The following is a 16,547-nucleotide window of genomic DNA, read 5'->3' on the forward strand; positions in this document are numbered from 1 at the left end:
TGGCTGTTGGGCAGCACTTACTACCTGGGCCATCTTGTCCCCCATCCCGTGGGGGTGGGGGTGGGCTGTGGTGGTGATGTCTTTTTAACTTAACAATTAGAACTTGGCCCATTGTGTCCTTGTTTGTTTTATTATTTGAATGACTGTTCTAGAATAAAAACATCTTTCCTGCAGGCCCAAAACTAGGACAATAAACACTTGCTAAACATAAAAGGTAATGAGTTATTAAAAAAAAAAAGTGGGGAGACTGGAGAGGTGCTTAGTGGCAAGAACTGGCTCTTCCAGAAGACCCTCCATCCCCTTCTGATTTCTGAGGCCACCCTCACACATATACATGTACATAGACACCAATACATATGTGCACACTTCAACTGAAATTTTGCTTGTTTCCAAATTGAAGATAGCGTGATCTGTGTGTGTGTATATAGCATGTGTACTCATTACATGTGGATTGCCTTTGTGATAAGCTCTCTTGCATTCTTCCCTATCTTTTAGCATACACTTAATCCCGCAAAAGACATTTTACATGAAGACAAAGTGCTTTATTTACAGCTAGTGAGCTGCCTCGGCCAGTGAAGCCTTGGACACCTAACTTGCATAAAATGTGTGCCATAGTGGACACTGAATAATCTGTACAGGGTCTCACTATACTCTTGAGCCATACCTCTGGTTCCCTATAGTTTGCTGCTCAATCAGAAATTGAAGCTAATGTTCGGAAAGAAAGTTCTTTTCAAATCTGTAGCTTATTTTTCTGAAAGGGGGAGTCACTTAATTGTTTATCTTTTCTTGCTAATAAGGAATCCTTCCTTCATGTTTATAACCACAAAATTCTTCACTTATGTGGGAGAAATTGCCTGAGAGAACTGACGAGTTTCTGTAAATGGAGCGATCAGATCCTGGCAACTTCTGATGTATTTGAGCTAAAGAGTGAGTCCTACTGCCAGACAGTACCAGCCAGTAAATGGACGTTCATTTAAATATCTCCTATGCAGTAGTCAGATCTAAGTAGATGTATGTGTCCTCCATACTCCCTGGACTTTGTAGTTTCAGGCTCTCTTTCAGCTCGGGGAGGGACACTTAGACATTAGCCACGTGAGATCCATGCTTTGTAATGAGAACAGAACGTGAGTGCATGTGGTGGCTGTGGAGATGCTCCTGCAGTCCTGGCTGTAGCCAGCTATTGAGGGCCACCCCTGGGTCTGATGGTTCTTCAGCCCCTCGACTTGTTTTCTGATGCAGGTAATTCATTTTGTAAGATCCAGGTATTTTAATCCAACTTGATTTTCTTCTTTGCATTTACCTCTTAAAAACCAGACCAGGAAAGTTGATTGAGTAATACCAAAGGTAAATCACACCCATAACTTCAGTATCAACATTTCTTATAAAACAAGAGCTTAATGGTGTCGGGATTAAGTGAGTGGCTCAGGAATGCTTGCTTATTATTTTAGCTATCTATGCTGGGAATTCACATTGTATAGAAATCTGATGTCTAGCTAAGCAGGTACTTTTGTGTTCTGTTCTGCTTTTGGTTATATCTAGGCATTTAAGTCATTTAAGACACAAAGAACTGGCCACCAATTGACCCTCAGTGGTGTCCTTCCTGGTAGTAATAGAATAAACACACAAACACCCCTGATTCTGCTCACCAGGACGGATCCAACAGACATGCAAAGTGTAAATTACCTCATTCCCTTTTAATTAGAGATTATCACTACAGTCACTATAAATGTCATTTCAGCGGTCTTCTCACTTTGTTTTTCAGCTCTGTATGAGAAGGCTGAGATTAAGGGACCTGAGGACAAGAAGAAGCACCTCATTATTGGTGTGTCCTCGGATCGAGGCCTTTGTGGTGCTATTCATTCCTCCGTGGCTAAACAAATGAAGAATGACATGGCTGCCCTCACAGCAGCTGGGAAAGAAGTTATGATTGTTGGAATTGGTGAAAAAATCAAGAGCATACTTTATAGGTAAATGAGACATGTGTTCCATGTTCAGAAGAGTGGGAACCTGAGCGAATGGAAGACTGAGATAGAGAAGTTTTTCGTGATACATTGGAGTGTTTGTGTATACTGTGTGTTGGTTTTTACACTGTGTGTGTGCATGGGCTCTCCTCTATACCAGGAGTGGAATACAGTGAAGCTTACCAGAGCTGTTGGCATTAAGCTAAAGAAGGAATCCTGAGTTGTCACAGCCTAGTAATCCTAGAAAGGACCACTAGTCCACTAAGACTGGACAGTAGACGGGCCTGACTTGTAGATCTTGGTTTTTGCAGGTGCCCTTAAAGGAAGTCATGATGTATAGAACAACTTAACCCACCTCCCACATCCCTACAAAAAGCCCTGGCCTATGATAACTTTTTTCTTTTGCTCTTTTCTCACAACGCAGTATCTCACTCACCTATTGTGTGCTTTCCAGGACTCACTCTGATCAGTTTTTGGTGTCCTTCAAAGACGTGGGGCGGAAGCCCCCTACTTTTGGAGATGCATCGGTCATTGCCTTGGAGTTGTTAAATTCGGGATATGAATTTGATGAAGGCTCTATTATCTTTAATCAGTTCAAGTCTGTTATCTCCTACAAGACAGAAGAGAAGCCCATCTTCTCTTTCAGTACCGTCGTGGCTGCTGGTAAGCCGCCTTCACACGGCAGGTGTGGCGACTGGGATGCTGTCTCTGTAGTTCAGAGCGCCTGCTGCTTTTACAAAGGACGTGGGGTCGGTTCCTAGCCCTCACATATCAGCTCCCAGCTGTCTGTCATTGCACATCTAACCCCCTTCTGACTCTGGGCATTAGTCACACACATAGTACACAGCATACATGTGTGCAAAATACTCATAAGATAAAATAAGAAAGGCAGCAGCACTGTTGTGCCCTCCAGGACACCTTAACCAAGCTGGAGACAGCCGAGCTCTGATCTGTCATTTTACTGACCAGTGTTAGTAAGAAAGTTCCTGTTTCCAGTGACTGAAAAGCCTTGTTAAAAATTGGCTTGATGCAGTTTGCAAACAACTGCTGTGCAGTCAGATGTTAGAGGTTTAAAGTGCTCATGGTAACTGATTTTTATGCCCACTGAACTCTGTCATCTTATTATTGGACAGTCACCTTTGCCAGAAACAGCATACCTTGTGTGTATTATATTTCATCTGTGGAGTTTACTTTGGGGTGTTGTGTATAATTACCCCTTTTCCCCCTCCTTAGACATGGGTACTTGCTGTTTAGCTCAGGCTGGTCTCCAAATGCACAGTCCTTTGTATAACACTATTAGATTGTCTTTGATTTTTTTTTAATTAAAAAAATATTGAATGATGTATATGTGACAAATGCTTGGCTAGCTGCTATTTGGAGAGCTTTATAACCATGAAACCTAAGCCCCCACACACTCCCCTGATAGCTGAGGATTGCACTTGCTCGGCAAACACTCTCCTTATTGAGCTAAATTCTCAACCCCCTAATTTTGAAATTTAGTGCTTATTTTAAATGCCAGCTTAAAGTTATCTTTGGGGTTAAAAGCTAAATACCTGTTGATGCATGTTTTTGCTGATGATATGCTATGGAAATTGAATTATTAGAACAGTCATTTAACTCAAGATCATTTAGAATCCTTAGTCATGAGCTATATGAATAAGCTTCATCTATATTCTTCAAGGACACTCTTGACTTGTTTTAACAGAGAACATGAGCATTTATGATGACATTGATGCTGACGTGCTGCAGAATTACCAGGAATACAATCTGGCCAACATCATCTACTACTCCCTGAAGGAGTCCACCACCAGTGAGCAGAGTGCCAGGATGACCGCCATGGACAACGCCAGCAAGAACGCCTGTAAGCCCATGCTAGACAACATCGTTAGCCCATGCTAGAAACAAGGGATTGGACAAAGCTCCAGGAACACTTAGAGCCTAGCTGCATCTCTGCCAGAGTGCGTGCGTGCGTCTGTCTGAGTGTTGCTCAGAGTGGCACCAAAAATGTTAAAAGAGTGTTTTGTTGAGGTGTCCATCTTACTTGATAGTGGATTTGCAAGCACCATGAACATGGCTTGTGGAAAATGTGAAAAATAACTTGATTAAATTCCTACCAACCTGAAAGGCCAGTTTGGGGGTCCAAATTGCAGCAGAATTTACTTCAACTCTTAATTGCTTCAATTAAGTAGAAATTACTCTTTTCAAAACGTTTTATTGTGGTGTCTGTCTGTCCCTTTTGTTTGCAGCTGATATGATTGATAAATTGACGCTGACTTTCAACCGCACCCGCCAGGCCGTCATCACGAAGGAGCTGATAGAGATCATCTCCGGGGCTGCTGCTCTGTAAGTAGTGTAGCTGGTGCCTGTGAAGCCGCTCTTCTCTCCGCACGCACGTGGGTCAGCGAGCCTCGGGCCGTTGACTTTTCTGTTCTGTTACAACCGAAAAGACTTGCTGCAGCGTCTGTGTCCTTTCATCAATCCTGATGGAAAAGACATCTCTGCTTTATCCTTACGGTTTGAGCTGAAATGTTCAAATTTAATTTCCCATCTTGAGAGAGGCCTTTGTATGCAGTTGACTTTCTTGAAGTATTGGGGAGAAAGCCGTGAATAATTCAGTATCAATTTGGAAAGTCTGGTTTTGGAACTAATTGTATCTATAAGCCAAACTTTCTCAGTTAAAGACTAGTTTTAGGTTTGATTTTATATAATTCTGTTAATTACTGGATGATGAGAATTTTAAGTCACTAAATATTCTTCATTGGTAAATACCAATGAGTACCATAAAATAGCATGCTGTTTTCCGCCAGATAATGTCTGGATTGTTGAAAGATTAAACTGGCCATCAACCACGTGCAGTTTCCCAGGCAGGTTGTTATAACAGAGGAAGCATGTGGTGATTGCCTTTGGCTTGCTAAGGCTTTCCTCCTCCTGACTGGCCACTGAGTTCTCTGAGTTTTACCTTCTAGAACGCTCTAATCTTTCCTGTCTTCATGCCATTTTTTAAACTGTAAAAGGGTTTGCTGGGGATAGGGGTTTGCTGCATTGCCTGAGCGGTTCCCAGAGTCATAGGCTCGGGCTTCCTCTCTGCCTGCCTAGTGGCATCAGGGCTAGTCTGAAGAAAGATGTAATTTGTAGATGCCAGACCCTCAAGGTGTAGTAGAGGCTGTGCTTGTTTTCAGAGAATATACTATCTTTGTTATGAGGACACAAAGAAGACAATACAGAATTATGGAGATTACTGAAACTTTGGTCTGGGGCCATATTGTAAAGGGTTTTAAAAAAGACAGTGTATAGCCCCCAAGGGGAAGATACTTCCTTGCTGCCTTTTTACAGGTTCAGCCTTCAAAAAAGTCTACTTTGTTGCATGTAAACCTGTACTTTCTGGCCATCAGCAATCTTTCTCATATAGAATTGTATAGTTACTTGCTTGAACCTTGATCTTCCCAGGTCTTTAAACACATCATCCTGTTTTTCACTTCCAAGAGGTGTCTGGTCTTGTCTGGGCTTCAGTTCCTCTCTGATTGTTCATTCTTCATCTGACAACTCTTCACCTTCCTTGATTGGGCGAGGGGAATCTTTTCTTCCAAAAAAACCTAACTTTTGTTGTCTAAGTGAGGCATCTTTTAGCACCTGACCACACACTGTGTCTTAGTGCTATGCTATTTTATCAGGAATTGACTTTTATTGGTCCCTGTCCTTAAGCCTTGGAGGGAGCGGTGTTTAAAACTGATTGAGTCAGTGGCATATAAAGTTACAGCTTGTTCTCTGTCTGGGTGAGCATCCTGGTCCTAAGCTGTTTTGCTCTCTAACATAGCTTTGTTATGACTGACCCAGCAGGCCATCACTGCCTTATCAGCATAGAGCACCTTGATGTCCAGGTTATAAACATGGTTAAGGTACTCTGTCTGATTCCCGGGACTTTGTCTCCTATGACATAAGACTAATACTAGGATTAAGTCATGACTTTTTTGTCAAATGCCAAGCTGGTATATCTTGTGACATGGCTTAGGGGAAAGAGTAGACTTCTCAAAATCTGAGAGCAGTATGAGAACCAGCAAATACCAAGTTCCCTTTTTTGCTTCTAAAATGGGAGATGCTAGGTATGAACTGTGAGGATCTAAATTCTGTAGCTTAGGACTGGGCCTTTTTTCTTGCTTAGGGATGTGAGAAACCTCACTTAAACCAGTGAGAAGAGGGAAACTGAGACGTTGAGCTAAGACTTTAGAGAAAGTAATCTTATTGGAACTATATTTTCACTTTCTAGGTAGTGAACGTGTGTATTGTGAAGGTTACTTGTGCAGTCTCGACAGTGGTTCACTTTTATTAATGGGTTTGCGTGCTCTGAAACCTACCAGGGATTGTTGTTCAGATTTTAGTACAAAAACTGGCTTTTAGTGTTAAAATGAAAAGAATGAATGAATCATATTTACATTGTCAGCTTAATCTCTTCAATTGTATGTCATTTTTAAAGATATAAAAATATGTTGTCTTGCCTATTTGAACATTTTTTTATTGCCTCTAACTACATTGCAGTCTACAGCATCATATGTTGAATGGTTGTTAAAGATTGTAACTGTTTGCTGCATTGTATGCTCAGGATAACATGTAAAGAAATAGCCTGTAGTTAACTAGCATGGATTGCTTACTAACCTGCTTGTTTTGTGCTCTTGTTTCTTTTAATATAATAACCAGGGATTAATGAGAATCAAGTTACATCCTCAGACAAGAGGTAAAGTTCATATACTCTTCCCCTAAGCCTTCAACAAGGAAACCTTGCTAGGTATCACCAAAGCTAGCAGTTACTAGTTAGTGTTACTAGTTAGCATTTCTAGTTAGCAGACAGGCTAGCTGGGCAGGCTGGTTTATAGTGCAGCCAACTGTGGGTGTGGTCGGGTAGTACGGGGTGCAGGCCGAGAATTAGATGTGGGTGTTGCTAGTGAGCCTTTGTGTTCTGGAAGGTGTGGATACAAGGAGGTAAATTCAGGCACTGAGAACCTGAATTACTGTAGTGTATTACGTATAGGTTAATGAGAGCAGTGCTTCTCAAGGCTATGGTCCTGACTCCTGACGGCTGGCTCCTAGGAGAGTCCTTTCTCCACTCTGCTGTAGCCTGTGGAGAAACAGCCATTTCCATGAGTTCCATGAGGAGGGCAGTGTTATTATATACGAGTTTCCCTCATAGCCGAGAGTCCCAGACCAGAACTATGAGCTACCTGCACCTTCTGTGGAACTGCAGGCCTCTGGGCCCCGTTAAGGGTGTGTTCTTACTTTTCACGGGACTTCCTGTTTGACTCCCATTTCTGTACTGTTTTTCAGGTGAAGAAGGAAAACGCAGCTGATTTTAACTGATTGCTGTCCTTGTTAGAAGAAACTTGGTCCACTGAGTCACAAAGACAGCAGGATGTTTGTAAATTATCTTACAATAAACAACTTACAATGAGAAACTCAGTCTTACTATTAATAAAGTTCTCAGAAGGAGGTACTGTAAGTGGTTGGGAATGGTGACCCTGTGCTGTTAAAGTCCTTCAGCAGAAGGTCATTTCAGGTTGGATTTACAGGTTTCTGCCCACCTTCAATGGCCTAGAGCTCTGGGTCCCAGGCAGGAATATCTGCAGGCCAGTCCCAGGCATTTCCCATGCCTGCTGGGAAATGTCATTCACACAGCTGGGGCAGCTTACTGTTTCTCACCAAAGTGCCTCACAATTTCAGGCGCATAGATAGTTTCAATAATTTTTAAATAATATTTTGTGCGCATTGAGAAGGGATGTCGCACATAGATGACCGTTAAGATTTGGAGGGCTGGGGAGATAGCTTAGTAGTTAATCCAAGTTTAGTTTCCAGCAACTCCATCTGCAGGGGTCTGATCTGTATTTTGGCCTCCTAGCGTCAGTGTACTTGTCTCATAAAATGTGAATGCCTGAAGTGCATGTACTACATTATATTAGCCATTCCAACAGGGATGGATGGTCAGGGATTTTCTATTTGTTTAAAATAGAGCACTTAATGTCACTGGAAATCAGTGTAAGGGCTCCTGAAAACAACACAAACAAAACTCCCACAGGCCCAGCTATATACCACCACTCTGTTGTATATCGGAAGAAGTCTGTCAGCATACCCTAAGGGTATCTGCATGCCTGTGGGCTTATTGGATTTGTTTGGGGTTTTGTTGTTGTTCTTTAGATAGTTTATGTATGAGTACACTGTCTCTGTCTTCAGACACACCAGAAGAGGGCGTCTGATCTCATTACAGATGGTTGGTTATGTTGCTGGGAATTGAACTCAGGACCTCTGGGAGAGATGGCATCTTAACCACTGAGCCATCTGTCCAGCCCCCCATGCCTGTGTTTTTAACACTGCACTATTGACAGTTGCCAAGATACAGGCTCAACCAAGATGTCCACCAACAGATGGATGAATGTAGACATCACAGTGGCTCTGGAATCATAGGGGAATTTGGTTACTTTCTATTAGACGAGCCCCTCGTGGACGGGTCAGTGATTGTCAGGAAAGGATCCTGTCTTTGCTGGCCTCAGACTCCTGAGGGCTCTCAGGTCTCTCTCTTCAGGACTTGGCTTAACAGTCAGCTCACTTTCCATTTCCAGGACAGCGCGGAGTGCTGGGAGGACTGGTGCTCTCTGCATCCCAGATGCCTGGAGGGAGGAAAGCAGGGCTTTGACAGAGTCGACATTAAGAATAGCCTGTGTCCGCCCGACCTATGGCAGACTCGCCTTCTGAGCAGGACCACACTTTCTTGTCATTCTTAGTGGTACACACACCAGTTTCCCTGAGTATGTTAGAAAGTGGTTCCCCTAATTTTGTCCGCTAAGCCGCCAAATGACTCTATTGAGGCCTTTCATCAGTGATATTTTTCTTGTGAGAACTGCATGTTTAGTGTAGGGGAACACACAGTCTCACACGGTAAGCAAATGATGAGCCTCACCTCTAATTCCCCCGGAAAACATGCAGGGCTCAGGCCTGGTCTTTCTGAATGGTGGTCTTGGCATGATGGCGTTGAGCGGTGACTCAGCTGTAGTAGCTGAGTGAGGAGAAAGACAGATCCCCCTACCCTGTCATCCTCCTTCCCACTGCCCCACTTTCCAGAATCCATTTTCACATTGGTTTGCAAATTTCTCCTTTCTTTGTATGTTCTCCAATCTCTTCTGGTAAATCTCCTACTCCATTTCTTTCCCAAGTATTGTAATTATTTAAAACATTAATTTTAAATGTTATGACTCAGTGTTTCCCTGCATAAATGCCTAGTTCTCACGTTCCAAAGGCTTGACAACTTTCATAAAGTGCCATACAGTAAATACCTTAGGCCTCTGGGCCACATAAGGTCTCTTCTTGCACAGTCAGTTTGTTTGTACAAATCGTGTGTGTGTGTGTGTGTGTGTGTGTGTGTGTGTGTGTGTACCCAGTTTGACCCTGTTTTAACTGCCAATTCTTGTTCTAGAGGCCTGGAAATCCTTGATGTGTCTACTCCAGGCTCATTAATCTGTACTTGGGACTGAAGGGATGGAGAGATGGCTCAGCAGTTAAGAGCACTGACTGCTCTTCCAGAGGTCCTGAGTTCACATGTGTAAAGAAATCATTAAAAACAATAAAATGTCTGTACTTGTGAATGTATTGGAGGCCCTGAGCTTCACTTCGTGAGCTGTTGGGCTGTGTACTGGGCCACTACCTGTATCAGTATCTTCAGGTCTTAGCAGATTCTTGCCAGCTCCCTGGAGAGTGGAGGCTTTGAAGTCAGCATCAAGGTGGGTGAGGGATGGAGCTAAGCATTTCCACCTCAGATCTCCTAACTCTTCAGCCAGCACCTGCACCAGCCAAACTCCACGCCCCACCATCTGATGCTCTCTGAGGAAACAAACCTGTTTCCTTGGACTGCAGGGGAGTTATTGCAAAGGCGCAAGGCCCAGTTTCAGAGTCACTGGGGTATTCCTCATCTCTCTACAGCTCTCTTGATCCTTGGGAAATTGTCCTTGGCTGACGTTTTGGTAGAACAAGGAGAGTTATGACTTGCTGTGAGCAAGTAGGTACTGGGAATTAAACCAGGGTTCTCTGCAAGAACAGTCAGTGAGCCATCTCTCTGGCCCACTTTGTTGTTCTGAAATATTGTCTTACCGTAAAGGAGGCTGACGTGGAGCTTCCTATGTGGCTGGGCTGGGCCGGGCCTCCTAATCCTCTTGCCCCAACCTTGCCAAACACTGGGATTCTGTGTAGCTGAGCACTGGTTTTTATCTCAATATCAGGTTTTGTCATGGTATCCTCTGCTCTTTTCATCATCTAGCAAGAGAGAGTAATGGGGACTGGGCTCAGAAGTCTGCCTCTGTGTCCTAGTAAGTTGGCTACAGACATTTGACTTCCTTTGCCCTTAACCTCATGTGCTGGTCTGATGCTTTATGGCTTGGACCATCAGAGGTTCAATCCCAGTACCACATATATAAGCAGAGAGAAGGGAGGTTGCTGCCTCTAAACTTCGTGTTTGAAAATAGCAGCTCTACTGAGATACAGGTCACTTGCCATAAAACTCACCCAAAGTATAATTCAACCAGGTAGGTAGGTAGGTCCAGCACTCTTGGGGGCAGAGACAGGAAGGTCTCTAAGTTCACACAAGTCTACATAGCAAGTCCCAGGCCTGTCTCAAAGGGATAAAAAAAGGAGTTCAACTTAGTATATTAGGAGTTGTAGATTGCCCCATTTTATGGGACGATAGGTTGTTGTAAAAGGGCCTTATTTGGTCATTGCTGACTCAGTTCTGCTGTGAGTGAGGAGACCAAGAGCTCCTGCTAGCCTCCAAGGCTGAGGTGAAAGGGGAAGAGGAAGGAGGAGATGGAGGGAGTCCAAAACCCGAGGGATTGCCATGCGATTAAGATCTTAATGATCGTATGGCCTAACTCACTGAGGTACATCTACAGAGTCATGGGGAATTAGAGGATCGCGTCTTGCACCTTCTAGTTTGGGGAAGGAAGCACCGTGCCAGGAAGCAGAATGTCATGCTTAGGAATTCCCTCTGAACTACACACTGATGGCATAAATGGCTCCCGGGTTTGATTAAGGTCCAGAATAGGGAGGGCGTCTGTGAAGGGCCAGGCCTGTAGTAGACTGCAGTACTGCAGACACCTGAGGTGGGAGTAATCCTGTAGGCTTAGCACAAGCCTTAAAGGGTAAACCACAACGCAAAGCCCTGATTCTAAGGCCGTATGTATGACCCAGAACCATACAGCCTTGCAGAGATACCTACCATGCGCTGGGTTACAAGAGAGATGAAGGGTGTGGAGGGATAGCAAGGAACACAAGCTAGGTCGGATAAACTGCCAAGCCAAAACTTTGCACATTAGATTGGCACATTAGATTAGGTGGCATGGAGACACAGGGAGGAGGCCCACTGTGAGTTGGGGCCAGCTTGGTCTATGTTGTGAGTGCCAGGAATACAGAGAGAGCCTGTCTCAAAGACTTTGCTCTCACACTTTCAGTAAGACTGCACATCCAGAATTCGTGATCAGGGCTCACAGGGTACAAGCAAGCTACTGAGAAGGGAAGCCCGTTCCCACTTGTCTTGGTTAAGGTTGTACCAGCACTTCGCCTTCACCAAGAACAACGATCACACCACAGTTCTTCATGTCCTGCTGGTGGAGAGGAGGAAAGGCCAACCTCCATCCATAGATGAATGGCCAAAGAGGCAGATCAAGAACAGAATGAAATGGGACAGTACCACGATGTCACTGTTGGACTGTGAAAGCTTTCTTAGGGGCAAGAGCAATAAACAACCTCTAGGGCACTTTCTTGCAATGGAAACCAAAGCGCGCGCGCGCGTGTGTGTGTGTGTGTGTGTGTGTGTGTGTGTGTGTGTGTGTGATGAAGTAAGTAAGCTTTGTCTCCTCTAATAGGATTGTGAAACCCCACCCTCAGGTACCCCTCAGAATATGACTGGATTTGGAGATACAGCCTTTCGGTTTAGGGTTTTTGTTGTTGTTTTGTTTGTCTTGAGTCAGAGTCTCATTGGTTGTGAACTCACAGCTCCACCTGCCTCTGCCTCCCCAGGGTTTCGAGTAAAGGCGTGCACACCTGGGTGAGAAAAGGCATTTCAGAAGTAATGCTGAACTGGCAATATGGCTTGCTTGGTAAAGGCACTTGGAGCCAAACCTGAAGACTTGAGATTGTCCCCTGGGGTCCAAGTGTAGGTGAGAACTAATTCCCAAGTTGTACTCTAATCCTGCACATACGTGTAAGTGGACACGCACACACACACAAAGTTAACGAATAAAATAAAGTGGTCATATTAAACTGTTATAAGGACGGGTCCTAGTTCACTGTACTAGCTGTTCTTCTAAGAAATGGAAGAGAAACGAGGACTGTGCACACTGAGACATAGGTCATAAAGTTCACCAAGAGGAGGCAGCAGTCTGTAACCCAGACAGAAGGGGCTCAGGCACAGCCAAGCATGCTGGCCTGCAGAACTGTAAGACAGCGGCTGTTGATTAAGCTACCAAGCTGCAGAACTGTGTTACAGATGCTCAGGAAAAGTCCCTTGAGGCTTTTCAAAGAGACCAAGGTGACAGACAGCATCTGCCCTTTCAACACTAGAAAGAGCAGCCACTGTGTTGCTGAGTGGACATTCCTGCCCACGGTTCTGATCCACTGGTGTCTCGGTTACTTTCCTGTCGCTATGCCAAGGCAATGCATAAACGAAAGCACTCGATTTGGGGATTACAGTTACAGAGGGTTAGAATCCATGATGACCATGGCTGGATGTAGAAGGGGCACGCAGGCAGGCAGGACACTGGAGCAATAGCTAAGAGCTTACCTCTGATCTGAAAGCCTGAGGCAGAACTGGGAATACATGGGCTTTTGAAATCTGAAAGCCTACCCTCAGTGACATCTCCTCCAACAAAGTCACGCCTCCTGATCTTTCCAGAACAGTTCCAACAACCGGGGACAAATTATTCAGATGTATGACCCCATGGGGGGCACTCTCATCCAAAACACAACTGTCCCAGCCCAGGGATCTGTTTTACAAGCGGTGTTTAGGAAAGGCACCAGATGGGAAATCCACTGTCAATGCCCTGTACCACCTGAAATCACCATGCTGGCACAGCTGATAGGAAGCACTTGGTGGGGTGGTCTCTGAGGACCCTCTCGGTACATAACTTAGTCGATGGCTTTTCTTTGTTCTCAACAGGCAGCTAACGTGGAGTAGAGGCTGACGTTTCTCCACCTGCTGTCACTCCCAGGGACGTACTTAGATAATTGTTCCAATTCCTGCAACCCAGAGTTCTGGAGGCTTATGGGTCTAATCTCCAAAATGGACGGCTTTTACCAGCAGAGACGGTAAACGTCCTATTGTAAGGAACAAAGGTTGTAGGTACTACTTTAGTACTTCAGCCAAGAGGCAGCAGTGGGGAGGCCCGTCTAGGCAGCTGATCCTGATTATAGGAGAAGACTGGGCTGTTACCCTAATGGGCAATAAATAGATCACTGCTTGGTGGTCTGTTTGGGTGCTTTTGTTCAATTTCGATGGTGAAATGACAAGGTCAGCAGCCACATTCTAGAAAGGACATGGAAACCTAGAACTCAGAGCCCTCCCCTACATATGGGGCCTGACCAAGCCCCTGAAAATAGAAGTGGGGCCATCTGCAGTAGGAAGAGTGGTAACAGCTTCCAGACTTCCCTTTTGATGATGTTCTCAGAAGAGAACTCCCACTACCTCTGGAAGAAGAGAGGGGAAACAGATGAACTGTGCTGAATATTATAAGGTACTAGCGAGCTCCTCAGGCCTCAAGGACATTGGCCTTCCTTGGAACTGACTCAGCTATAAACGGCACATTGGACTAAGAGCACACACCCTTTCCTGGAAAGTCTACACCAAGTGACCTATGAATTTGGCACTGTAAAGGTCCAGTAGTTTCAGCAAGCACTCTGAGATTAGCTGAGGGCTTCCTTGACAGTGTATCTGCCTGGCTCCCACTCCTCCCCTCCCACATTTGGTGTCCTGAGAGTGCTCCCGGATAAACCTGCTGTAGAGTTCGCTCCATCCCACACTTAGCTTCCTGGGAAACCGAAGTCGTGGACATATGGTCATACATAGAACCATATGTTACACAGGGAGCTATGCTGGTTTGGGAAGATAAGTGCTGAGGCTTTTCAGACTTAAGTACCATGAGGTTTGAAGCTTACTTTCAAACCGTTCTTGGAAAAAGTGAGTATAAGTTAATTAAAATATACCCATATATAGTAAATGTGGCAAAAGGTTAATAATTTGTGAATCTTGTTTCAGTTTTTCTGTAGTTTTAAAATTCTCCCACCATACAAAGGCAAATAAAGAGGTGGGGGGGGGGCGGTGAAATCCAAGGTATGAGTTTCAAAGGAAGGAAATGTTAGATGTTATCAAATAGTTGTAGAAACGAGCTAGGCCCAGTGGCACACTCCAAACTTGGGAGGCAAAAGGAGGCAGATCTTTGAGTTCAAAGCCCGCCTGCTCTAGAGTTCTAGGACAGCCAAGGGCTACGCGGAAACACTGTCTTGAAAAATCAAAAAATAAAAAAGTTCAATTAAGACTAGAGATGTAAAGTATCCTTGAGATTTTTGCATCAAAAAGGCTCCTGATTCTTGGGTACAGAACTATCAATGGACCTAGTATTGTTGCTCCCCTCCCGACTGCCATTTGTCAAACTTAACGTTTTCAGATTTACTGGGATTTCAAGACTTAAAAAAGAAATGTTCTGGATATATAAAATGAGGATTTAGTAGACGGGCTTATAGGCTATAGGCGCTAACCCAACAATGGCGCCTACAAACAGAAGGTCCAATAATTCAGGAGGTGTCTAGTGCGAGAGGTTGGATGTCTCAGCTGATCTTTAGTACACTCTGAAATCTCTACTTTCAGGGAAGGAACGCACTTGTGAGCTAGAGTGAAGGCAAACAGGCAAAGGGAAAGCAAGCTATCTATCTATCTATCTATCTATCTATCTATCTATCTATCTATCTATCTATCGGCTGCAGAAGGAGTGAGCCATATTAAAGATGGATAGTCCCACCTCAAAGATCTAGATGAGGGGGTTGGGGGTTTAGCTCAGTGATAGAGCGCTTGCCTAGGAAGCGCAAGGCCCTGGGTTCGGTCCCCAGCTCCAAAAAAAAAGAACCAAAAAAAAAAAAAAAAAAGATCTAGATGAGTAGTGGCTCGTCCCCCTTCAGATGACTTAATGAAGAAAAGTAATCCCTCACCGGTGTGACCAGTCATTTGGGTGTTAGTCATTTTGATTCCAGATGTAGTAAATAAATGTTGATTACTGAGATTGGTCATCACAGCTGCGCAGAAACGATTTACTGGAGAAGGCGCATAAAGTTATATACCGAATATGCAATAATTCATATGGCAGGCACAACTGAGAAATGGAGTGGCTAAGTTCAGCCGAAGTGGGTTTGGTTTAGCTGAGTAGTCACTGGAATTAGTTTGGCTTCTAATTTGAAACTTTTTATTTTTCCATCCTGGAACTAGCTCTGTAGACCAGGCTGGCCTTGAACTCAGATATCCGCCTGCCTCTGCCTGCCCGGCACTGAGATTAAAGGCTGCAAATTGAAACTTTCATACTGCATCTGAGTAATCAGGATCTACAGCAGCCGCCTCCGCTGTAGAGGCTGAAGTGGAAGGATCACTTCAGCCCAAAAGACTAAGGGCAGATCAGACAACATAACAAGATTGAGACTCACAGGGGAAAAAACATCCCACTATTTCAACCCAAGCTATTTATCATATCATCTCGGTTTCTGGTACCGTGTAAGAGTCAGGCAAAATTCAACTAGTGCTGGAAGACAGCTCCGGGAAAGACAAGGCAACCATTCTCTGGATAAAAATCAATCTCAAGGATTTAAAGGCATATTCGACCTCTGTAGGAAACTGCATTCTCCATGTCCTTGATAGACTACTGACTAGTAAGACGCAAACCAGAACTATTTTTAAGGGAAGAATAAACTTCATTAAAATAATATCTTGCTCACTACTGGTAGGGGCGGTTCCCACTAATTGAACACGTAAGATTTTCCCAGCCCTGTTATGAAGAGCATTGAACGACACAATGAACAACTTGAGTTTATTGCTCTGTTTGCTTTTTAGAGCCGGGGTCTTTCTCGGTGACTCTGGTTGGCCTCTAGCTTATGATTCTCTTTCCCCAGCCTCCTGAGTGAACACCTTGGATTTGACTCAGACCGCCCAAGTGGCCATTATTTCATCCCGAATATTATCTTCTATTTCGTCTTTTAATTTATTTTTTTACTTTTTTTAAATTCAAAGGAAAACTGAATCGAATCCGTGTGCTGAGGAGTGGCTTAAATTCCCAATTCCCTAGTCTCACATGTAAATCGCTAGCAACACTATTAATGTTAACTCTTTAACATTCCAATGTCACGCATTGCCTCCCTGGTTTGCCCCTGAACACAGCGATGGTCACCTCTTACTTTTCCATCAGTCGGGAGAGAAAGACGCTGGCACCTGTTGTCAGGGAGGCGCAGACTCCACCTGCGCCCAGTCGCTCGGCTTCCGGCCGGTGTTCAGGCCCTAGAGTCGATCCCGAGACTATCGCTCCCTTC

The 16,547-nt window shown here is 44.4% G+C and overlaps 1 protein-coding gene and 1 long non-coding RNA gene across 16 annotated transcripts in view; one reads left to right on the top strand and one right to left on the bottom strand.

Annotated features, from left to right (window-relative positions):
• Nucleotides 1-7,405, top strand: part of Atp5f1c (ATP synthase F1 subunit gamma) — a 22,205-nt gene extending 14,800 nt beyond the window's left edge. The window contains exons 4-9 of one of the 2 annotated variants that reach the window (NM_053825.2): nucleotides 1,763-1,967; nucleotides 2,416-2,624; nucleotides 3,667-3,822; nucleotides 4,208-4,304; nucleotides 6,654-6,690; nucleotides 7,278-7,395. In NM_053825.2, coding sequence (NP_446277.1) covers nucleotides 1,763-1,967; nucleotides 2,416-2,624; nucleotides 3,667-3,822; nucleotides 4,208-4,304; nucleotides 6,654-6,660 — 674 coding nt within the window. In that variant the 3' untranslated portion in view covers nucleotides 6,661-6,690; nucleotides 7,278-7,395. Of the gene's footprint in view, nucleotides 1-1,762; nucleotides 1,968-2,415; nucleotides 2,625-3,666; nucleotides 3,823-4,207; nucleotides 4,305-6,653; nucleotides 6,691-7,277 lie in introns of both variants that reach the window. The other variant, XM_087589660.1, reaches the window with a different exon arrangement.
• LOC102546431 (uncharacterized) lies at nucleotides 4,154-16,510 on the bottom strand. Of its 14 annotated transcripts, none has more exons than XR_015641839.1 (5): nucleotides 16,416-16,510; nucleotides 10,497-10,599; nucleotides 10,086-10,247; nucleotides 8,423-8,611; nucleotides 4,154-4,441 (listed from the first exon to the last, which is right to left on the bottom strand). It is a non-coding gene; the product is annotated as an uncharacterized LOC102546431 (long non-coding RNA). The 14 variants fall into 14 exon arrangements; XR_015641836.1 differs by having other exon boundaries at nucleotides 10,497-10,603; XR_015641840.1 differs by having other exon boundaries at nucleotides 16,409-16,510.
• Between the last annotated feature and the right edge of the window lie 37 nt (nucleotides 16,511-16,547).

Source organism: Rattus norvegicus, chromosome 17 (assembly GCF_021556685.1).
Source record: "Rattus norvegicus strain SHRSP/BbbUtx chromosome 17, alternate assembly SHRSP_T2T, whole genome shotgun sequence".
Lineage (NCBI taxonomy): Eukaryota > Metazoa > Chordata > Mammalia > Rodentia > Muridae > Rattus > Rattus norvegicus.